The sequence below is a fragment of the Dendrobates tinctorius genome, unplaced genomic scaffold, assembly GCF_039654945.1.
Source record: "Dendrobates tinctorius isolate UK_male_01 unplaced genomic scaffold, ASM3965494v1 ptg000386l, whole genome shotgun sequence".
NCBI classification, from domain to species: Eukaryota; Metazoa; Chordata; class Amphibia; order Anura; family Dendrobatidae; genus Dendrobates; species Dendrobates tinctorius.
Genome location: NW_027362052.1, coordinates 1,451,987 through 1,477,013, shown reverse-complemented (window position 1 = coordinate 1,477,013; position 25,027 = coordinate 1,451,987). Strand labels below are relative to the sequence as shown.

The window sequence follows — 25,027 nt, the reverse complement described above, 5'->3', positions numbered from 1 at the left end:
AAGAGGGAAGAATAGGAAGCATTTAAGGAAACCAGGATGGATGAACACAGAACTTAAGCACATGCTAAAAAGGAAGCAAAAAATGTTTATAAAATGGAAAGAAGGAGGCATATCTAAAGAAGAATATAATGCTGTCTGCAGAACCTGCAAGGCACAAATCAGATTATCTAAAGCTGAAAATGAATTGAGGCTTGCAAGAGATGTCAAAAGCAATAATAAAGGATTTTGGGGATATGTCAAAAGTAAAAGAAAAGTCAAAGATGCTATAGGATTTTTACAGGATGAAAATGATGAAATGGTAAGACAGGATGTTGAGAAGGCTGAACTTTTAAATTCCTATTTTGCATCTGTTTTCTCTCAGAAAGGAAATGTAACATCAACTGTTATTCACTGTCCTATTAAGGGAATAGAAGAATCCAGGATATCTATAAACAGAAAGATAGTGAGGAAACACTTAGCTAACCTAAATGTATTCAAGTCTCCAGGTCCAGATGAATTACACCCCAGAGTACTGAAGGAGATAGCAGAAGAAATTTTTGAACCCCTCTCCATAATCTTTGAAAATTCTTGGAGAACAGGAGAAGTGCCAGAAGACTGGAGAAGAGCAAATGTTGTTCCTATCTTCAAAAAGGGGAAGAAGGTGGACCCAGGCAACTATAGGCCGGTGAGTCTGACTTCTATACCAGGAAAGATCTTTGAACAAATTATTAAACAACATGTATGTCAATACCTGGATAAGAATGAAGTGATTAAACAGAGTCAGCATGGGTTTGTAACTAATAAGTCATGTCAGACTAATTTAATTTCCTTCTATGATGGTATTACTGATTGGGTGGATCAAGGAAATGCTGTAGATATAGTATATCTTGACTTCAGCAAAGCATTTGACAAAGTCTCTCATACAATCCTTATTGAAAAAATGACTAAGTATGGAATGGACACGGCAACTGTTAGGTGGATTCATAACTGGCTTAGTGATCGGACCCAAAGAGTGGTCGTAAATGGCTGCACATCCAGTTGGAAGAATGTCTCAAGTGGGGTACCACAGGGCTCTGTCCTGGGCCCTGTATTGTTCAACATCTTTATCAACGATTTAGATGAAGGAATTGAGGGTAAACTGATTAAATTTGCTGATGACACAAAGCTAGGAGGGATAGCTAATACTAGAGAAGAGAGAGAGAGGATTCAAAAAGATTTAAATAAACTGGAGAAGTGGGCAGCAACTAACAGAATGGTTTTTAACAGGGAGAAATGCAAAGTACTACATCTGGGCAATAAAAATGAAAAAAGCATATATAGAATGGGAGGAATAGGGCTAAGTGACAGCACATGTGAAAAAGACTTGGGTATACTAATAGATCACAGACTGAATATGAGTCAACAGTGTGATGCAGCAGCAAAAAAGGCAAATGCAATTCTAGGATGTATTAACAGAAGCATACAGTCTAGATCACGTGAAGTCATTATTTCCCTCTACTCCTCTTTGGTCAGACCTCATCTGGAATATTGTGTCCAGTTTTGGGCACCACATTTTAAAAAAGACATCAACAAACTGGAGCAAGTTCAGAAAAGAGCGACCAGAATGGTGACCGGTCTGCAAACCCTGTCTTATGAGGAAAGGTTGCAGGATTTGGGAATGTTTAGTTTGCAAAAGAGAAGACTGAGAGGAGACTTAATAGCTGTCTACAAATATCTAAAGGGCTGTCACATTGTAGAAGGATCAACTTTATTCTCATTTGCACAAGGAAAGACTAGAAGCAATGGGATGAAGCTGAATGGGAGGAGACACAGATTAGATATTAGAAAAAACTTTTTGACAGTTAGAGTGATCAATGAGTGGAACAAGCTGCCACGAGAAGTGGTGAGTTCTCCTTCAATGGAAGTCTTCAAACAGAGGCTGGACAGACATCTAACTGGGATGATTTAGCGAATCCTGCTTTGAGCAGGGGGTTGGACCAGATGGCCCAGGAGGTCCCTTCCAACTCTACGATTCTATGATTCTATGTGAGATTTCAGTTTTTAATAAATTTGCAAAAATGTCTACATTTGTTTTTTTTCAGCCAATATGGGGTGCGGAGTGCACATTAATGGGGAAAAATGAACTTTTCTGAATTTACCAAATGGCTGCAATGAAACAAAGAGTGAAAAATGTAAAGGGGTCTGAATACTTTCTGTCCCCACTGTGTACAGCAGGTATGGGGTTAATAGCATGGGGGGATTTATACAGCAGATCAGTAACAGAGGGTTATAGACAGTGGGCCGAGGGTCAGTAACGTGGGGGGGCTATATATAGCAGGTCGGGGGTCAGTAGTGTTGGGGGTTATATATAGCAGGTCGGGGGTCAGTAGTGTGGAGGGTTATATATAGCAGGTCGGGGGTCAGTAGTGTGGAGGGTTATATATAGCAGGTCGGGGGTCAGTAGTGTGGGGGGTTATATATAGCAGGTCGGGGGTCAGTAGTGTGGGGGGTTATATATAGCAGGTCGGGGGTCAGTAGTGTGGAGGGTTACATATAGCAGGTCGGGGGGTCAGTAGTGTGGAGGGTTATATATAGCAGGTCGGGGGTCAGTAGTGTGGAGGGTTATATATAGCAGGTCGGGGGTCAGTAGTGTGGAGGGTTATATATAGCAGGTCGGGGGTCAGTAGTGTGGGGGGTTATATATAGCAGGTCGGGGGTCAGTAGTGTGGGGGGTTATATATAGCAGGTCGGGGGTCAGTAGTGTGGGGGGTTATATATAGCAGGTCGGGGGTCAGTAGTGTGGGGGGTTATATATAGCAGGTCGGGGGTCAGTAGTGTGGGGGGTTATATATAGCAGGTCGGGGGTCAGTAGTGTGGGGGGTTATATATAGCAGGTCGGGGGTCAGTAGTGTGGAGGGTTATATATAGCAGGTCGGGGGTCAGTAGTGTGGGGGGTTATATATAGCAGGTCGGGGGTCAGTAGTGTGGAGGGTTATATATAGCAGGTCGGGGGTCAGTAGTGTGGAGGGTTATATATAGCAGGTCGGGGGTCAGTAGTGTGGAGGGTTATATATAGCAGGTCGGGGGTCAGTAGTGTGGGGGGTTATATATAGCAGGTCGGGGGTCAGTAGTGTTGGGGGTTATATATAGCAGGTCGGGGGTCAGTAGTGTGGAGGGTTACATATAGCAGGTCGGGGGTCAGTAGTGTTGGGGGTTATATAAAGCAGGTCGGGGGTCAGTAGTGTGGGGGGGTTACATATAGCAGGTCGGGGGTCAGTAGTGTTGGGGGTTATATAAAGCAGGTCGGGGGTCAGTAGTGTGGGGGGGTTATATATAGCAGGTCGGGGGTCAGTAGTGTGGAGGGTTATATATAGCAGGTCGGGGGTCAGTAGTGTTGGGGGTTACATATAGCAGGTCGGGGGTCAGTAGTGTGGGGGGTTATATATAGCAGGTCGGGGGTCAGTAGTGTGGGGGGTTATATATAGCAGGTCGGGGGTCAGTAGTGTGGGGGTTATATATAGCAGGTCGGGGGTCAGTAGTGTGGAGGGTTACATATAGCAGGTCGGGGGTCAGTAGTGTGGGGGGTTATATATAGCAGGTCGGGGGTCAGTAGTGTGGAGGGTTATATATATAGCAGGTCGGGGGTCAGTAGTGTGGGGGGTTACATATAGCAGGTCGGGGGTCAGTAGTGTTGGGGGTTATATATAGCAGGTCGGGGGTCAGTAGTGTGGGGGGTTATATATAGCAGGTCGGGGGTCAGTAGTGTGGGGGGTTATATATAGCAGGTCGGAGGTCAGTAGTGTGGGGGGTTATATATAGCAGGTCGGAGGTCAGTAGTGTGGGGGGTTATATATAGCAGGTCGGGGGTCAGTAGTGTGGGGGGTTATATATAGCAGGTCGGGGGTCAGTAGTGTGGAGGGTTACATATATAGCAGGTCGGGGGTCAGTAGTGTGGGGGGTTACATATAGCAGGTCGGGGGTCAGTAGTGTGGGGGGTTATATATAGCAGGTCGGGGGTCAGTAGTGTGGGGGGTTATATATAGCAGGTCGGGGGTCAGTAGTGTGGAGGGTTACATATAGCAGGTCGGGGGTCAGTACTGTGGGGGGTTATATATAGCAGGTCGGGGGTCAGTAGTGCGGGGGGGGTTATATATAGCAGGTCGGGGGTCAGTAGTGTGGGAGGTTATATATAGCAGGTCGGGGGTCAGTAGTGTGGGGGTTATATATAGCAGGTCGGGGGTCAGTAGTGTGGGGGGTTATATATAGCAGGTCGGGGGTCAGTAGTGTGGGGGGGTTATATATATAGCAGGTCGGGGGTCAGTAGTGTGGGGGGTTATATATAGCAGGTCGGGGGTCAGTAGTGTGGAGGGTTACATATAGCAGGTCGGGGGTCAGTAGTGTGGGGGGTTATATATAGCAGGTCGGGGGTCAGTAGTGTGGGGGGTTATATATAGCAGGTCGGGGGTCAGTAGTGTGGGGGGGTTATATATAGCAGGTCGGGGGTCAGTAGTGTGGGGGGGTTATATATAGCAGGTCGGGGGTCAGTAGTGTTGGGGGTTATATATAGCAGGTCGGGGGTCAGTAGTGTGGGGGGTTATATATAGCAGGTCGGGGGTCAGTAGTGTGGGGGGTTATATATAGCAGGTCGGGGGTCAGTAGTGTTGGGGGTTATATATAGCAGGTCGGGGGTCAGTAGTGTGGGGGGTTATATATAGCAGGTCGGGGGTCAGTAGTGTGGGGGGGTTATATATAGCAGGTCGGGGGTCAGTAGTGTGGGGGTTATATATAGCAGGTCGGGGGTCAGTAGTGTGGGGGGTTATATATAGCAGGTCGGGGGTCAGTAGTGTGGGGGGTTATATATAGCAGGTCGGAGGTCAGTAGTGTGGGGGGTTATATATAGCAGGTCGGGGGTCAGTAGTGTGGGGGGTTATATATAGCAGGTCGGGGGTCAGTAGTGTGGGGGGGTTATATATAGCAGGTCGGGGGTCAGTAGTGTGGGGGTTATATATAGCAGGTCGGGGGTCAGTAGTGTGGGGGGGTTATATATAGCAGGTCGGGGGTCAGTAGTGCGGGGGGGGTTATATATAGCAGGTCGGGGGTCAGTAGTGTGGAGGGTTATATATAGCAGGTCGGGGGTCAGTAGTGTGGGGGGTTATATATAGCAGGTCGGGGGTCAGTAGTGTGGGGGTTATATATAGCAGGTCGGGGGTCAGTAGTGTGGGGGGTTATATATAGCAGGTCGGGGGTCAGTAGTGTGGAGGGTTATATATAGCAGGTCGGAGGTCAGTAGTGTGGGGGGTTATATATAGCAGGTCGGGGGTCAGTAGTGTGGGGGTTATATATAGCAGGTCGGGGGTCAGTAGTGTGGGGGGTTATATATAGCAGGTCGGGGGTCAGTAGTGTGGGGGGTTATATACAGCAGGTCGGGGGTCAGTAGTGTGGGGGGGTTATATACAGCAGGTCGGGGGTCAGTAGTGTGGAGGGTTATATACAGCAGGTCGGGGGTCAGTAGTGTGGGGGTTATATATAGCAGGTCGGGGGGTCAGTAGTGTGGGGGGGTTATATATAGCAGGTCGGGGGTCAGTAGTGTGGGGGGTTATATATAGCAGGTCGGGGGTCAGTAGTGTGGGGGGTTATATATAGCAGGTCGGGGGTCAGTAGTGTGGGGGGTTATATATAGCAGGTCGGGGGTCAGTAGTGTGGAGGGTTATATATAGCAGGTCGGGGGTCAGTAGTGTGGGGGGTTATATATAGCAGGTCGGGGGTCAGTAGTGTGGGGGGTTATATATAGCAGGTCGGGGGTCAGTAGTGTGGGGGGTTATATATAGCAGGTCGGGGGTCAGTAGTGTGGGGGGTTATATATAGCAGGTCGGGGTCAGTAGTGTGGGGGGTTATATATAGCAGGTCGGGGGTCAGTAGTGTGGAGGGTTATATATAGCAGGTCGGGGGTCAGTAGTGTGGGGGGTTATATATAGCAGGTCGGGGGTCAGTAGTGTGGGGGGTTATATATAGCAGGTCGGGGTCAGTAGTGTGGGGGGTTATATATAGCAGGTCGGGGTCAGTAGTGTGGGGGGTTATATATAGCAGGTCGGGGGTAAGTAGTGTGGGGGGTTATATATAGCAGGTCGGGGTCAGTAGTGTGGGGGGTTATATATAGCAGGTCGGGGGTAAGTAGTGTGGGGGGTTATATATAGCAGGTCGGGGTCAGTAGTGTGGGGGGTTATATATAGCAGGTCGGGGGTCAGTAGTGTGGGGGGTTATATATAGCAGGTCGGGGGTCAGTAGTGTGGGGGGTTATATATAGCAGGTCGGGGGTCAGTAGTGTGGGGGGTTATATATAGCAGGTCGGGGGTCAGTAGTGTGGGGGGTTATATATAGCAGGTCGGGGGTCAGTAGTGTGGGAGGGTTATATATAGCAGGTCGGAGGTCAGTAGTGTGGGGGGTTATATATAGCAGGTCGGGGGTCAGTAGTGTGGGGGGGTTATATATAGCAGGTCGGGGGTCAGTAGTGTGGGGGGTTATATATAGCAGGTCGGGGGGTCAGTAGTGTGGGGGGTTATATATAGCAGGTCGGGGGTCAGTAGTGTGGGGGGGTTATATATAGCAGGTCGGGGGTCAGTAGTGTGGGGGGTTATATATAGCAGGTCGGGGGTCAGTAGTGTGGGGGGGTTATATATAGCAGGTCGGGGGTCAGTAGTGTGGGGGGTTATATATAGCAGGTCGGGGGTCAGTAGTGTGGGGGGGTTATATATAGCAGGTCGGGGGTCAGTAGTGTGGAGGGTTATATATAGCAGGTCGGGGGTCAGTAGTGTGGGAGGTTATATATAGCAGGTCGGGGGTCAGTAGTGTGGGGGTTATATATAGCAGGTCGGGGGTCAGTAGTGTGGGGGGTTATATATAGCAGGTCGGGGGTCAGTAGTGTGGGGGGGTTATATATAGCAGGTCGGGGGTCAGTAGTGTGGAGGGTTATATATAGCAGGTCGGGGGTCAGTAGTGTGGGAGGTTATATATAGCAGGTCGGGGGTCAGTAGTGTGGGGGTTATATATAGCAGGTCGGGGGTCAGTAGTGTGGGAGGTTATATATAGCAGGTCGGGGGTCAGTAGTGTGGGGGTTATATATAGCAGGTCGGGGGTCAGTAGTGTGGGGGGTTATATATAGCAGGTCGGGGGTCAGTAGTGTGGGGGGTTATATATAGCAGGTCGGGGGTCAGTAGTGTGGGGGGTTATATATAGCAGGTCGGGGGTCAGTAGTGTGGGGGGTTATATATAGCAGGTCGGGGGTCAGTAGTGTGGGGGGTTATATATAGCAGGTCGGGGGTCAGTAGTGTGGGGGGTTATATATAGCAGGTCGGGGGTCAGTAGTGTGGGAGGTTATATATAGCAGGTCGGGGGTCAGTAGTGTGGGGGGGTTATATATAGCAGGTCGGGGGGTCAGTAGTGTGGGGGGTTATAGACAGCAGGTCGGGGGGTCAGTAGTGTGGGGGGTTATATATAGCAGGTCGGGGGTCAGTAGTGTGGGGGGGTTATATACAGCAGGTCGGGGGTCAGTAGTGTGGAGGGTTATATACAGCAGGTCGGGGGTCAGTAGTGTGGGGGGTTATATATAGCAGGTCGGGGGTCAGTAGTGTGGGGGTTATATATAGCAGGTCGGGGGGTCAGTAGTGTGGGGGGGTTATATATAGCAGGTCGGGGGTCAGTAGTGTGGGGGGTTATATATAGCAGGTCGGGGTCAGTAGTGTGGGGGGTTATATATAGCAGGTCGGGGTCAGTAGTGTGGGGGGTTATATATAGCAGGTCGGGGGTCAGTAGTGTGGGGGGTTATATATAGCAGGTCGGGGTCAGTAGTGTGGGGGGGTTATATATAGCAGGTCGGGGGTCAGTAGTGGGGGGGTTATATATAGCAGGTCGGGGGTCAGTAGTGTGGGGGGTTATAGACAGCAGGTCGGGGGTCAGTAGTGTGGGGGGTTATATATAGCAGGTCGGGGGTCAGTAGTGTGGGGGGTTATAGACAGCAGGTCGGGGGTCAGTAGTGTGGGGGGGTTACATATATAGCAGGTCGGGGGTCAGTAGTGTGGGGGGTTATATATAGCAGGTCGGGGGTCAGTAGTGTGGGGGGTTATATATAGCAGGTCGGGGGTCAGTAGTGTGGGGGGTTATAGACAGCAGGTCGGGGGTCAGTAGTGTGGGGGGGTTATATATAGCAGGTCGGGGGTCAGTAGTGTGGGGGGTTATATATAGCAGGTCGGGGGTCAGTAGTGTGGGGGTTATATATATCAGGTCGGGGGTCAGTAGTGTGGAGGGTTATATATAGCAGGTCGGGGGTCAGTAGTGTGGGGGGTTATATATAGCAGGTCGGGGGTCAGTAGTGTGGGGGGTTATATATAGCAGGTCGGGGGTCAGTAGTGTGGAGGGTTATATATATAGCAGGTCGGGGGTCAGTAGTGTGGGGGGGTTATATATAGCAGGTCGGGGGTCAGTAGTGTGGGGGGTTATATATAGCAGGTCGGGGGTCAGTAGTGTGGGGGGTTATATATAGCAGGTCGGGGGTCAGTAGTGTGGGGGGTTATATATAGCAGGTCGGGGGTCAGTAGTGTGGGGGGGTTATATATAGCAGGTCGGGGGTCAGTAGTGTGGGGGTTATAGACAGCAGGTCGGGGGTCAGTAGTGTGGGGGGTTATAGACAGGAGGTCGGGGGTCAGTAGTGTGGGGGTTATAGACAGGAGGTCGGGGGTCAGTAGTGTGGGGGTTATAGACAGCAGGTCGGGGGTCAGTAGTGTGGGGGGTTATAGACAGGAGGTCGGGGGTCAGTAGTGTGGGGGTTATAGACAGCAGGTCGGGGGTCAGTAGTGTGGGGGGTTATAGACAGGAGGTCGGGGGTCAGTAGTGTGGGGGTTATAGACAGCAGGTCGGGGATCAGTAGTGTGGGGGGTTATAGACAGGAGGTCGGGGGTCAGTAGTGTGGGGGTTATAGACAGCAGGTCGGGGGTCAGTAGTGTGGGGGCTATAGACAGCAGGTCGGGGGTCAGTAGTGTGGGGGTTATAGACAGCAGGTCGGGGGTCAGTAGTGTGGGGGGTTATATATAGCAGGTCGGGGGTCAGTAGTGTGGGGGGTTATAGACAGCAGGTCGGGGGTCAGTAGTGTGGGGGGTTATAGACAGCAGGTCGGGGGTCAGTAGTGTGGGGGGTTATATATAGCAGGTCGGGGGTCAGTAGTGTGGGGGGGTTATATATAGCAGGTCGGAGGTCAGTAGTGTGGGGGGTTATATATAGCAGGTCGGGGGTCAGTAGTGTTGGGGGTTATATATAGCAGGTCGGGGGTCAGTAGTGTTGGGGGTTATATATAGCAGGTCGGGGGTCAGTAGTGTTGGGGGTTATATATAGCAGGTCGGGGGTCAGTAGTATGGGGGGTTATATATAGCAGGTCGGGGGTCAGTAGTGTGGGGGTTATAGACAGCAGGTCGGGGGTCAGTAGTGTGGGGGTTATAGACAGGAGGTCGGGGGTCAGTAGTGTGGGGGTTATAGACAGGAGGTCGGGGGTCAGTAGTGTGGGGGGTTATAGACAGGAAGTCGGGGGTCAGTAGTGTGGGGGGGTTATAGACAGGAGGTCGGGGGTCAGTAGTGTGGGGGGGTTATAGAGAGGAGGTCGGGGGTCAGTAGTGTGGGGGGGTTATAGACAGGAGGTCGGGGGTCAGTAGTGTGGGGGGTTATAGACAGGAGGTCGGGGGTCAGTAGTGTGGGGGGTTATAGACAGGAGGTCGGGGGTCAGTAGTGTGGGGGGTTATAGACAGGAGGTCGGGGGTCAGTAGTGTGGGGGGTTATATATAGCAGGTCGGGGGTCAGTAGTGTGGGGGGTTATATATAGCAGGTCGGGGGTCAGTAGTGTGGGGGGTTATATATAGCAGGTCGGGGGTCAGTAGTGTGGGGGGTTATAGACAGCAGGTCGGGGGTCAGTAGTGTGGGGGGTTATAGACAGGAGGTCGGGGGTCAGTAGTGTGGGGGTTATAGACAGCAGGTCGGGGGTCAGTAGTGTGGGGGTTATAGACAGCAGGTCGGGGGTCAGTAGTGTGGGGGTTATAGACAGCAGGTCGGGGGTCAGTAGTGTGGGGGTTATAGACAGCAGGTCGGGGGTCAGTAGTGTGGGGGGTTATAGACAGCAGGTCGGGGGTCAGTAGTGTGGGGGTTATAGACAGCAGGTCGGGGGTCAGTAGTGTGGGGGTTATAGACAGCAGGTCGGGGGTCAGTAGTGTGGGGGTTATAGACAGCAGGTCGGGGGTCAGTCTCTTACCTCCTTGTCTTCCTGAGCTACTTGACTTATTCTGGGAATCTGAACTTTGGGAATCACAAGGAAATGAACCGGAGCCTGAGGGGCGACATCACGAAATGCCATACACTAGAAAACAGGAGTAAGGTGAGCGGGTGACCCCACATCAGACAGTGAGTGGCGGCCTCCTCAGGGGTCACTACCTGGTCATCTTCATAAATGATATCGGCAGGAACAGTCCTGTCCAGGATCTTGGAGAAGATGGTGGGTGAGGCCCCCTGAGCTGCTGCCCGCTGGGCCTTCTGCACCTCGTCACAGCCACTGTAAGATCGCTGAACAGAAAACAGATTGCGGCAACACCAAGAAGAGCCGATCTCACAGCACAAAGCAAAACACGCACCCTGCCTGTCCCCGATGAAGCTGCGGCCCCAGAGAGCAGCGGAGGCCCCGCCGTGAACTGTCCGAAGGCCGCATATATCAGATGTCATTACAGCCGGTGCCTGATATGTGCCGTCCGGGGATCGAGCAGCGTATATCAGATGTCATTACAGCCGGAGCCTGATATGTGCCGTCTGGGGATCGAGCAGCATATATCAGATGTCATTACAGCCGGTGACTGATATGTGCCGTCCGGGGATCGAGCAGCGTATATCAGATGTCATTACAGCCGGTGCCTGATATGTGCCGTCTGGGGATCGAGCAGCATATATCAGATGTCATTACAGACGGTGCCTGATATGTGCCGTCTGGGGATGGAGCAGCGTATATCAGATGTCATTACAGCCGGAGCCTGATATGTGCCGTCTGGGGATCGAGCAGCATATATCAGATGTCATTACAGCCGGTGCCTGATATGTGCCGTCTGGGGATGGAGCAGCGTATATCAGATGTCATTACAGCCGGTGCCTGATATGTGCCGTCTGGGGATCGAGCAGCGTATATCAGATGTCATTACAGCCGGTGCCTGATATGTGCCGTCTGGGGATGGAGCAGCGTATATCAGATGTCATTACAGCCGGTGCCTGATATGTGCCGTCCGGGGATCGAGCAGCATATATCAGATGTCATTACAGCCGGTGCCTGATATGTGCCGTCTGGGGATGGAGCAGCGTATATCAGATGTCATTACAGCCGGTGCCTGATATGTGCCGTCTGGGGATCGAGCAGCGTATATCAGATGTCATTACAGCCGGTGCCTGATATGTGCCGTCTGGGGATCGAGCAGCGTATATCAGATGTCATTACAGCCGGTGCCTGACATGTGCCGTCTGGGGATCGAGCAGCATATATCAGATGTCATTACAGCCGGAGCCTGACATGTGCCGTCTGGGGATCGAGCAGCATATATCAGATGTCATTACAGCCGGTGCCTGATATGTGCCGTCTGGGGATCGAGCAGCATATATCAGATGTCATTACAGCCGGTGCCTGATATGTGCCGTCTGGGGATCGAGCAGCATATATCAGATGTCATTACAGCCGGTGCCTGATATGTGCCGTCTGGGGATCGAGCAGCATATATCAGATGTCATTACAGCCGGAGCCTGATATGTGCCGTCTGGGGATCGAGCAGCGTATATCAGATGTCATTACAGCCGGAGCCTGATATGTGCCGTCTGGGGATCGAGCAGCATATATCAGATGTCATTACAGCCGGTGCCTGATATGTGCCGTCTGGGGATCGAGCAGCATATATCAGATGTCATTACAGCCGGTGCCTGATATGTGCCGTCTGGGGATCGAGCAGCATATATCAGATGTCATTACAGCCGGAGCCTGATATGTGCCGTCCGGGGATCGAGCAGCGTATATCAGATGTCATTACAGCCGGTGCCTGATATGTGCCGTCTGGGGATGGAGCAGCATATATCAGATGTCATTACAGCCGGAGCCTGATATGTGCCGTCTGGGGATGGAGCAGCGTATATCAGATGTCATTACAGCCGGAGCCTGATATGTGCCGTCTGGGGATCGAGCAGCGTCTATCAGATGTCATTACAGACGGTGCCTGATATGTGCCGTCCGAGGATCGAGCAGCATATATCAGATGTCATTACAGCCGGTGCCTGATATGTGCCGTCTGGGGATCGAGCAGCGTATATCAGATGTCATTACAGACGGTGCCTGATATGTGCCGTCTGGGGATGGAGCAGCATATATCAGATGTCATTACAGCCGGAGCCTGATATGTGCCGTCTGGGGATGGAGCAGCGTATATCAGATGTCATTACAGCCGGAGCCTGATATGTGCCGTCTGGGGATCGAGCAGCGTCTATCAGATGTCATTACAGACGGTGCCTGATATGTGCCGTCCGAGGATCGAGCAGCATATATCAGATGTCATTACAGCCGGTGCCTGATATGTGCCGTCTGGGGATCGAGCAGAGTATATCAGATGTCATTACAGCCGGTGCCTGATATGTGCCGTCCGGGGATCGAGCAGCGTATATCAGATGTCATTACAGCCGGTGCCTGATATGTGCCGTCTGGGGATGGAGCAGCGTATATCAGATGTCATTACAGCCGGTGCCTGATATGTGCCGTCCGGGGATCGAGCAGCGTATATCAGATGTCATTACAGCCGGTGCCTGATATGTGCCGTCTGGGGATGGAGCAGCGTATATCAGATGTCATTACAGCCGGTGCCTGATATGTGCCGTCCGGGGATCGAGCAGCATATATCAGATGTCATTACAGCCGGAGCCTGATATGTGCCGTCTGGGGATCGAGCAGCGTCTATCAGATGTCATTACAGCCAGTGCCTGATATGTGCCGTCCGGGGATCGAGCAGCATATATCAGATGTCATTACAGACGGTGCCTGATATGTGCCGTCCGAGGATCGAGCAGCATATATCAGATGTCATTACAGCCGGAGCCTGATATGTGCCGTCCGGGGATCGAGCAGCGTATATCAGATGTCATTACAGCCGGAGCCTGATATGTGCCGTCCGGGGATCGAGCAGCGTCTATCAGATGTCATTACAGACGGTGCCTGATATGTGCCGTCTGGGGATCGAGCAGCATATATCAGATGTCATTACAGCCGGTGCCTGATATGTGCCGTCTGGGGATCGATCAGCATATATCAGATGTCATTACAGCCGGAGCCTGATATGTGCCGTCCGGGGATCGAGCAGCATATATCAGATGTCATTACAGCCGGTGCCTGATATGTGCCGTCTGGGGATCGAGCAGCATATATCAGATGTCATTACAGCCGGAGCCTGATATGTGCCGTCTGGGGATCGAGCAGCGTCTATCAGATGTCATTACAGACGGTGCCTGATATGTGCCGTCCGGGGATCGAGCAGCATATATCAGATGTCATTACAGCCGGTGCCTGATATGTGCCGTCTGGGGATCGAGCAGCGTCTATCAGATGTCATTACAGACGGTGCCTGATATGTGCCGTCCGGGGATCGAGCAGCATATATCAGATGTCATTACAGCCGGTGCCTGATATGTGCCATCTGGGGATCGAGCAGCGTCTATCAGATGTCATTACAGACGGTGCCTGATATGTGCCGTCCGGGGATCGAGCAGCATATATCAGATGTCATTACAGCCGGAGCCTGATATGTACCGTCCGGGGATCGAGCAGCATATATCAGATGTCATTACAGCCGGTGCCTGATATGTGCCGTCTGGGGATCGAGCAGCGTATATCAGATGTCATTACAGACGGTGCCTGATATGTGCCGTCTGGGGATCGAGCAGCGTATATCAGATGTCATTACAGACGGTGCCTGATATGTGCCGTCTGGGGATCGAGCAGCATATATCAGATGTCATTACAGCCGGAGCCTGATATGTGCCGTCCGGGGATCGAGCAGCGTATATCAGATGTCATTACAGCCGGTGCCTGATATGTGCCGTCCGGGGATCGAGCAGCATATATCAGATGTCATTACAGCCGGTGCCTGATATGTGCCGTCCGGGGATCGAGCAGCGTATATCAGATGTCATTACAGCCGGAGCCTGATATGTGCCGTCTGGGGATCGAGCAGCATATATCAGATGTCATTACAGCCGGTGACTGATATGTGCCGTCCGGGGATCGAGCAGCGTATATCAGATGTCATTACAGCCGGTGCCTGATATGTGCCGTCTGGGGATCGAGCAGCATATATCAGATGTCATTACAGCCGGTGCCTGATATGTGCCGTCTGGGGATCGAGCAGCATATATCAGATGTCATTACAGCCGGTGCCTGATATGTGCCGTCTGGGGATCGAGCAGCATATATCAGATGTCATTACAGCCGGTGCCTGATATGTGCCGTCTGGGGATCGAGCAGCATATATCAGATGTCATTACAGCCGGTGCCTGATATGTGCCGTCTGGGGATCGAGCAGCATATATCAGATGTCATTACAGCCGGTGCCTGATATGTGCCGTCTGGGGATCGAGCAGCGTATATCAGATGTCATTACAGCCGGAGCCTGATATGTGCCGTCCGGGGATCGAGCAGCGTATATCAGATGTCATTACAGCCGGTGCCTGATATGTGCCGTCCGGGGATCGAGCAGCGTATATCAGATGTCATTACAGCCGGTGCCTGATATGTGCCGTCCGGGGATCGAGCAGCATATATCAGATGTCATTACAGCCGGTGCCTGATATGTGCCGTCCGGGGATCGAGCAGCGTATATCAGATGTCATTACAGCCGGAGCCTGATATGTGCCGTCTGGGGATCGAGCAGCATATATCAGATGTCATTACAGCCGGTGACTGATATGTGCCGTCCGGGGATCGAGCAGCGTATATCAGATGTCATTACAGCCGGTGCCTGATATGTGCCGTCTGGGGATCGAGCAGCATATATCAGATGTCATTACAGCCGGTGCCTGATATGTGCCGTCTGGGGATCGAGCAGCATATATCAGATGTCATTACAGCCGGAGCCTGATATGTGCCGTCTGGGGATCGAGCAGCGTATATCAGATGTCATTACAGCCGGAGCCTGATATGTGCTGTCTGGGGATCGAGCAGCGTATATCAGATGTCATTACAGCCGGAGCCTGATATGTGCCGTCTGGGGATGGAGCAGCGTATATCAGATGTCATTACAGCCGGTGCCTGATATGTGCCGTCTGGGGATCGAGCAGCATATATCAGATGTCATTACAGCCGGAGCCTGATATGTGCCGTCTGGGGATCGAGCAGAGTATATCAGATGTCATTACAGCCGGTGCCTGATATGTGCCGTCTGGGGATCGAGCAGCATGTATAAGATGTCATTACAGCCGGTGCCTGATATGTGCCGTCTGGGGATCGAGCAGCATATATCAGATGTCATTACAGCCGGAGCCTGATATGTGCCGTCTGGGGATCGAGCAGCATATATCAGATGTCATTACAGCCGGTGCCTGATATGTGCCGTCCGGGGATCGAGCAGCGTATATCAGATGTCATTACAGCCGGTGCCTGATATGTGCCGTCTGGGGATCGAGCAGAATATATCAGATGTCATTACAGCCGGAGCCTGATATGTGCCGTCTGGGGATGGAGCAGCGTATATCAGATGTCATTACAGCCGGTGCCTGATATGTGCCGTCTGGGGATCGAGCAGCATATATCAGATGTCATTACAGCCGGTGCCTGATATGTGCCGTCTGGGGATGGAGCAGCGTATATCAGATGTCATTACAGCCGGTGCCTGATATGTGCCGTCTGGGGATCGAGCAGCATATATCAGATGTCATTACAGCCGGTGCCTGATATGTGCCGTCTGGGGATGGAGCAGCGTATATCAGATGTCATTACAGCCGGAGCCTGATATGTGCCGTCTGGGGATGGAGCAGCATATATCAGATGTCATTACAGCCGGAGCCTGATATGTGCCGTCTGGGGATCGAGCAGCATATATCAGATGTCATTACAGCCGGAGCCTGATATGTGCCGTCCGGGGATGGAGCAGCGTATATCAGATGTCATTACAGCCGGAGCCTGATATGTGCCGTCTGGGGATGGAGCAGCATATATCAGATGTCATTACAGCCGGAGCCTGATATGTGCCGTCCGGGGATGGAGCAGCGTATATCAGATGTCATTACAGCCGGAGCCTGATATGTGCCGTCTGGGGATGGAGCAGCATATATCAGATGTCATTACAGCCGGAGCCTGATATGTGCCGTCTGGGGATGGAGCAGCGTATATCAGATGTCATTACAGCCGGTGCCTGATATGTGCCGTCTGGGGATGGAGCAGCGTATATCAGATGTCATTACAGCCGGAGCCTGATATGTGCCGTCCGGGGATGGAGCAGCTTATATCAGATGTCATTACAGCCGGAGCCTGATATGTGCCGTCTGGGGATGGAGCAGCATATATCAGATGTCATTACAGCCGGAGCCTGATATGTGCCGTCCGGGGATGGAGCAGCGTATATCAGATGTCATTACAGCCGGAGCCTGATATGTGCCGTCTGGGGATGGAGCAGCATATATCAGATGTCATTACAGCCGGAGCCTGATATGTGCCGTCTGGGGATGGAGCAGCGTATATCAGATGTCATTACAGCCGGTGCCTGATATGTGCCGTCTGGGGATGGAGCAGCGTATATCAGATGTCATTACAGCCGGAGCCTGATATGTGCCGTCCGGGGATGGAGCAGCTTATATCAGATGTCATTACAGCCGGAGCCTGATATGTGCCGTCTGGGGATGGAGCAGAGTATATCAGATGTCATTACAGCCGGTGCCTGATATGTGCCGTCTGGGGATGGAGCAGCGTATATCAGATGTCATTACAGCCGGAGCCTGATATGTGCCGTCTGGGGATGGAGCAGAGTATATCAGATGTCATTACAGCCGGTGCCTGATATGTGCCGTCCGGGGATGGAGCAGCGTATATCAGATGTCATTACAGCCGGAGCCTGATATGTGCCGTCTGGGGATGGAGCAGAGTATATCAGATGTCATTACAGCCGGTGCCTGATATGTGCCGTCTGGGGATGGAGCAGCGTATATCAGATGTCATTACAGCCGGTGCCTGATATGTGCCGTCCGGGGATGGAGCAGCATATATCAGATGTCATTACAGCCAGTGCCTGATATGTGCCGTCTGGGGTTGGAGCAGCGTATATCAGATGTCATTACAGCCGGAGCCTGATATGTGCCGTCCGGGGATGGAGCAGCATATATCAGATGTCATTACAGCCGGAGCCTGATATGTGCCGTCTGGGGATCGAGCAGCATATATCAGATGTCATTACAGCCGGTGCCTGATATGTGCCGTCTGAGGATGGAGCAGCATATATCAGATGTCATTACAGCCGGTGCCTGATATGTGCCGTCCGGGGATGGAGCAGCGTATATCAGATGTCATTACAGCCGGAGCCTGATATGTGCCGTCTGGGGATCGAGCAGCATATATCAGATGTCATTACAGACGGTGCCTGATATGTGCCGTCTGGGGATCGAGCAGCATATATCAGATGTCATTACAGCCGGAGAATGATATGTGCCGTCTGGGGATCGAGCAGCGTATATCAGATGTCATTACAGCCGGTGCCTGATATGTGCCGTCTGGGGATCGAGCAGCATATATCAGATGTCATTACAGCCGGTGCCTGATATGTGCCGTCTGGGGATCGAGCAGCGTATATCAGATGTCATTACAGCCGGAGAATGATATGTGCCGTCTGGGGATCGAGCAGCATATATCAGATGTCATTACAGCCGGTGCCTGATATGTGCCGTCCGGGGATCGAGCAGCGTATATCAGATGTCATTACAGCCGGAGAATGATATGTGCCGTCTGGGGATCGAGCAGCGTATATCAGATGTCATTACAGCCGGTGCCTGATATGTGCCGTCCGGGGATCGAGCAGCGTATATCAGATGTCATTACAGCCGGAGAATGATATGTGCCGTCTGGGGATGGAGCAGCGTATATCAGATGTCATTACAGCCGGTGCCTGATATGTGCCGTCTGGGGATCGAGCAGCGTATATCAGATGTCATTACAGCCGGTGCCTGATATGTGCCGTCTGGGGATGGAGCAGCGTATATCAGATGTCATTACAGCCGGAGCCTGATATGTGCCGTCTGGGGATCGAGCAGCATATATCAGATGTCATTACAGCCGGTGCCTGATATGTGCCGTCTGGGGATGGAGCAGCGTATATCAGATGTCATTACAGCCGGAGCCTGATATGTGCCGTCTGGGGATGGAGCAGCGTATATCAGATGTCATTACAGCCGGTGCCTGATATGTGCCGTCTGGGGATGGAGCAGCGTATATCAGATGTCATTACAGCCGGAGCCTGATATGTGCCGTCTGGGGATCGAGCAGCGTATATCAGATGTCATTACAGCCGGTGCCTGATATGTGCCGTCCGGGGATCGAGCAGCATATATCAGATGTCATTACAGCCGGAGCCTGATATGTGCCGTCTGGGGATCGAGCAGCATATATCAGATGTCATTACAGCCGGAGCCTGATATGTGCCGTCTGGGGATGGAGCAGAGTATATCAGATGTCATTACAGCCGGTGCCTGATATGTGCCGTCTGGGGATGGAGCAGCGTATATCAGATGTCATTACAGCCGGAGCCTGATATGTGCTGTCCGGGGATGGAGCAGCGTATATCAGATGTCATTACAGCCGGAGCCTGATATGTGCCGTCTGGGGATCGAGCAGCATATATCAGATGTCATTACAGCCGGAGCCTGATATGTGCCGTCTGGGGATCGAGCAGCGTATATCAGATGTCATTACAGCCGGTGCCTGATATGTGCCGTCTGGGGATCGAGCAGCATATATCAGATGTAATTACAGCCGGTGCCTGATATGTGCCGTCCGGGGATCGAGCAGCATATATCAGATGTTATTACAGCCAGAGCCTGATATGTGCCGTCTGGGGATCGAGCAGCATATATCAGATGTCATTACAGACGGTGCCTGATATGTGCCGTCTGGGGATCGAGCAGCATATATCAGATGTCATTACAGCCGGAGAATGATATGTGCCGTCTGGGGATCGAGCAGCGTATATCAGATGTAATTACAGCCGGTGCCTGATATGTGCCGTCTGGGGATCGAGCAGCATATATCAGATGTAATTACAGCCGGTGCCTGATATGTGCCGTCCGGGGATCGAGCAGCATATATCAGATGTTATTACAGCCAGAGCCTGATATGTGCCGTCTGGGGATCGAGCAGCATATATCAGATGTCATTACAGACGGTGCCTGATATGTGCCGTCCGGGGATCGAGCAGCATATATCAGATGTCATTACAGCCGGTGCCTGATATGTGCCGTCTGGGGATCGAGCAGCGTATATCAGATGTCATTACAGCCGGTGCCTGATATGTGCCGTCTGGGGATCGAGCAGCGTATATCAGATGTCATTACAGCCGGTGCCTGATATGTGCCGTCCGGGGATCGAGCAGCATATATCAGATGTCATTACAAACGGTGCCTGATATGTGCCGTCTGGGGATCGAGCAGCATATATCAGATGTCATTACAGACGGTGCCTGATATGTGCCGTCCGGGGATCGAGCAGCATATATCAGATGTCATTACAGCCGGTGACTGATATGTGCCGTCTGGGGATCGAGCAGCATATATCAGATGTCATTACAGCCGGTGACTGATATGTGCCGTCTGGGGATCGAGCAGCATATATCAGATGTCATTACAGCCGGTGACTGATATGTGCCGTCTGGGGATCGAGCAGCATATATCAGATGTCATTACAGCCGGTGCCTGATATGTGCCATCTGGGGATCGAGCAGCATATATCAGATGTCATTACAAACGGTGCCTGATATGTGCCGTCTGGGGATCGAGCAGCATATATCAGATGTCATTACAGACGGTGCCTGATATGTGCCGTCCGGGGATCGAGCAGCATATATCAGATGTCATTACAGCCGGTGCCTGATATGTGCCATCTGGGGATCGAGCAGCATATATCAGATGTCATTACAAACGGTGCCTGATATGTGCCGTCTGGGGATCGAGCAGCATATATCAGATGTCATTACAGCCGGTGCCTGATATGTGCCGTCCGGGGATCGAGCAGCATATATCAGATGTCATTACAAACGGTGCCTGATATGTGCCGTCTGGGGATCGAGCAGCATATATCAGATGTCATTACAGCCGGTGACTGATATGTGCCGTCTGGGGATCGAGCAGCATATATCAGATGTCATTACAGACGGTGCCTGATATGTGCCGTCCGGGGATCGAGCAGCATATATCAGATGTCATTACAGCCGGTGCCTGATATGTGCCGTCTGGGGATCGAGCAGAGTATATCAGATGTCATTACAGCCGGAGCCTGATATGTGCCGTCTGGGGATCGAGCAGCGTATATCAGATGTCATTACAGCCGGTGCCTGATATGTGCCATCTGGGGATCGAGCAGCATATATCAGATGTCATTACAGACGGTGCCTGATATGTGCCGTCCGGGGATCGAGCAGCATATATCAGATGTCATTACAGCCGGTGCCTGATATGTGCCGTCCGGGGATGGAGCAGCATATATCAGATGTCATTACAAACGGTGCCTGATATGTGCCGTCTGGGGATCGAGCAGCATATATCAGATGTCATTACAGCCGGTGCCTGATATGTGCCGTCTGGGGATCGAGCAGCATATATCAGATGTCATTACAGCCGGTGCCTGATATGTGCCGTCCGGGGATCGAGCAGCATATATCAGATGTCATTACAGCCGGTGCCTGATATGTGCCGTCTGGGGATCGAGCAGAGTATATCAGATGTCATTACAGACGGTGCCTGATATGTGCCGTCCGGGGATCGAGCAGCATATATCAGATGTCATTACAGCCGGTGCCTGATATGTGCCGTCTGGGGATCGAGCAGAGTATATCAGATGTCATTACAGCCGGAGCCTGATATGTGCCGTCTGGGGATCGAGCAGCGTATATCAGATGTCATTACAGCCGGTGCCTGATATGTGCCGTCTGGGGATCGAGCAGCATATATCAGATGTCATTACAGCCGGTGCCTGATATGTGCCGTCTGGGGATCGAGCAGCGTATATCAGATGTCATTACAGCCGGTGCCTGATATGTGCCGTCTGGGGATCGAGCAGCATATATCAGATGTCATTACAGCCAGTGCCTGATATGTGCCGTCCGGGGATGGAGCAGCGTATATCAGATGTCATTACAGCCGGAGCCTGATATGTGCCGTCTGGGGATGGAGCAGCGTATATCAGATGTCATTACAGCCGGTGCCTGATATGTGCCGTCCGGGGATCGAGCAGCGTATATCAGATGTCATTACAGACGGTGCCTGATATGTGCCGTCTGGGGATCGAGCAGCATATATCAGATGTCATTACAAACGGTGCCTGATATGTGCCGTCTGGGGATCGAGCAGCATATATCAGATGTCATTACAGCCGGTGCCTGATATGTGCCGTCTGGGGATGGAGCAGCGTATATCAGATGTCATTACAGCCGGAGCCTGATATGTGCCGTCTGGGGATCGAGCAGCGTATATCAGATGTCATTACAGCCGGAGCCTGATATGTGCCGTCTGGGGATCGAGCAGCATATATCAGATGTCATTACAGCCGGTGCCTGATATGTGCCGTCCGGGGATCGAGCAGCATATATCAGATGTCATTACAAACGGTGCCTCATATGTGCCGTCTGGGGATCGAGCAGCATATATCAGATGTCATTACAGCCAGTGCCTGATATGTGCCGTCTGGGGATCGAGCAGCATATATCAGATGTCATTACAAACGGTGCCTCATATGTGCCGTCTGGGGATCGAGCAGCATATATCAGATGTCATTACAGACGGTGCCTGATATGTGCCGTCTGGGGATCAAGCAGCATATATCAGATGTCATTACAGCCGGTGCCTGATATGTGCCGTCTGGGGATGGAGCAGCGTATATCAGATGTCATTACAGCCGGAGCCTGATATGTGCCGTCCGGGGATCGAGCAGCGTATATCAGATGTCATTACAGCCGGAGCCTGATATGTGCCGTCTGGGGATCGAGCAGCATATATCAGATGTCATTACAGCCGGTGCCTGATATGTGCCGTCCGGGGATCGAGCAGCATATATCAGATGTCATTACAAACGGTGCCTCATATGTGCCGTCTGGGGATCGAGCAGCATATATCAGATGTCATTACAGACGGTGCCTGATATGTGCCGTCTGGGGATCGAGCAGCATATATCAGATGTCATTACAGCCAGTGCCTGATATGTGCCGTCTGGGGATCGAGCAGCATATATCAGATGTCATTACAAACGGTGCCTCATATGTGCCGTCTGGGGATCGAGCAGCATATATCAGATGTCATTACAGACGGTGCCTGATATGTGCCGTCTGGGGATCAAGCAGCATATATCAGATGTCATTACAAACGGTGCCTCATATGTGCCGTCTGGGGATCGAGCAGCATATATCAGATGTCATTACAGACGGTGCCTGATATGTGCCGTCTGGGGATCGAGCAGCATATATCAGATGTCATTACAAACGGTGCCTCATATGTGCCGTCTGGGGATCGAGCAGCATATATCAGATGTCATTACAGCCAGTGCCTGATATGTGCCGTCTGGGGATCGAGCAGCATATATCAGATGTCATTACAGCCGGAGCCTGATATGTGCCGTCCGGGGATCGAGCAGCGTATATCAGATGTCATTACAGACGGTGCCTGATATGTGCCGTCCGGGGATCGAGCAGCGTATATCAGATGTCATTACAGCCGGAGCCTGATATGTGCCGTCTGGGGATCGAGCAGCATATATCAGATGTCATTACAAACGGTGCCTGATATGTGCCGTCCGGGGATCGAGCAGCATATATCAGATGTCATTACAGCCGGTGCCTGATATGTGCCGTCTGGGGATCGAGCAGCATATATCAGATGTCATTACAAACGGTGCCTCATATGTGCCGTCTGGGGATCGAGCAGCATATATCAGATGTCATTACAAACGGTGCCTCATATGTGCCGTCTGGGGATCGAGCAGCATATATCAGATGTCATTACAGACGGTGCCTGATATGTGCCGTCTGGGGATCGAGCAGCATATATCAGATGTCATTACAGACGGTGCCTGATATGTGCCGTCTGGGGATCGAGCAGAGTATATCAGATGTCATTACAGCCGGAGCCTGATATGTGCCGTCCGGGGATCGAGCAGCGTATATCAGATGTCATTACAGCCGGAGCCTGATATGTGCCGTCCGGGGATCGAGCAGCGTATATCAGATGTCATTACAGCCGGAGCCTGATATGTGCCGTCCGGGGATCGAGCAGAGTATATCAGATGTCATTACAGCCGGAGCCTGATATGTGCCGTCCGGGGATCGAGCAGCATATATCAGATGTCATTACAGCCGGTGCCTGATATGTGCCGTCCGGGGATCGAGCAGAGTATATCAGATGTCATTACAGCCGGTGCCTGATATGTGCCGTCTGGGGATCGAGCAGCGTATATCAGATGCCATTACAGCCGGTGCCTGATATGTGCCGTCCGGGGATCGAGCAGCATATATCAGATGTCATTACAGCCGGTGCCTGATATGTGCCGTCCGGGGATCGAGCAGAGTATATCAGATGTCATTACAGCCGGTGCCTGATATGTGCCGTCTGGGGATCGAGCAGCATATATCAGATGCCATTACAGCCGGTGCCTGATATGTGCCGTCTGGGGATCGAGCAGCGTATATCAGATGTCATTACAGCCGGTGCCTGATATGTGCCGTCTGGGGATCGAGCTGCGTATATCAGAAGTCATTACAGCCGGAGCCTGATATGTGCCGTCTGGGGATCGAGCAGCATATATCAGATGTCATTACAAACGGTGCCTCATATGTGCCGTCTGGGGATCGAGCAGCGTATATCAGATGTCATTACAGACGGTGCCTGATATGTGCCGTCCGGGGATCGAGCAGCATATATCAGATGCCATTACAGACGGTGCCTCATATGTGCCGTCTGGGGATCGAGCAGCACATATCAGATGTCATTACAGCCGGAGCCTGATATGTGCCGTCTGGGGATCGAGCAGCATATATCAGATGTCATTACAGCCGGTGCCTGATATGTGCCATCTGGGGATCGAGCAGCGTATATCAGATGTCATTACAGCCGGTGCCTGATATGTGCCGTCTGGGGATCGAGCAGCATATATCAGATGTCATTACAGACGGTGCCTGATATGTGCCGTCTGGGGATCGAGCAGAGTATATCAGATGTCATTACAGCCGGAGCCTGATATGTGCCGTCCGGGGATCGAGCAGCGTATATCAGATGTCATTACAGCCGGAGCCTGATATGTGCCGTCCGGGGATGGAGCAGCGTATATCAGATGTCATTACAGCCGGAGCCTGATATGTGCCGTCTGGGGATGGAGCAGCATATATCAGATGTCATTACAGACGGTGCCTGATATGTGCCGTCTGGGGATCGAGCAGAGTATATCAGATGTCATTACAGCCGGAGCCTGATATGTGCCGTCCGGGGATCGAGCAGAGTATATCAGATGTCATTACAGCCGGTGCCTGATATGTGCCGTCTGGGGATCGAGCAGCATATATCAGATGTCATTACAGCCGGAGCCTGATATGTGCCGTCCGGGGATCGAGCAGAGTATATCAGATGTCATTACAAACGGTGCCTCATATGTGCCGTCTGGGGATCGAGCAGCATATATCAGATGTCATTACAGCCGGTGCCTGATATGTGCCGTCTGGGGATCGAGCAGCATATATCAGATGTCATTACAGCCAGTGCCTGATATGTGCCGTCTGGGGATGGAGCAGCATATATCAGA

General features: G+C 51.8%; 1 protein-coding gene across 2 annotated transcripts in view; it reads right to left on the bottom strand.

Moving 5' to 3' along the window:
• LOC141076075 (uncharacterized HIT-like protein Synpcc7942_1390) overlaps window positions 1-25,027 on the bottom strand; it is a 91,684-nt gene that overhangs the window by 5,614 nt on the left and 61,043 nt on the right. For both annotated transcript variants that reach the window (XM_073563315.1, XM_073563314.1), the window contains exons 4-5: window positions 10,423-10,551; window positions 10,244-10,348 (exon numbers count right to left, since the gene is read on the bottom strand). In XM_073563315.1, coding sequence (XP_073419416.1) covers window positions 10,244-10,348; window positions 10,423-10,551 — 234 coding nt within the window. The remainder of the gene's footprint in view (window positions 1-10,243; window positions 10,349-10,422; window positions 10,552-25,027) is intronic.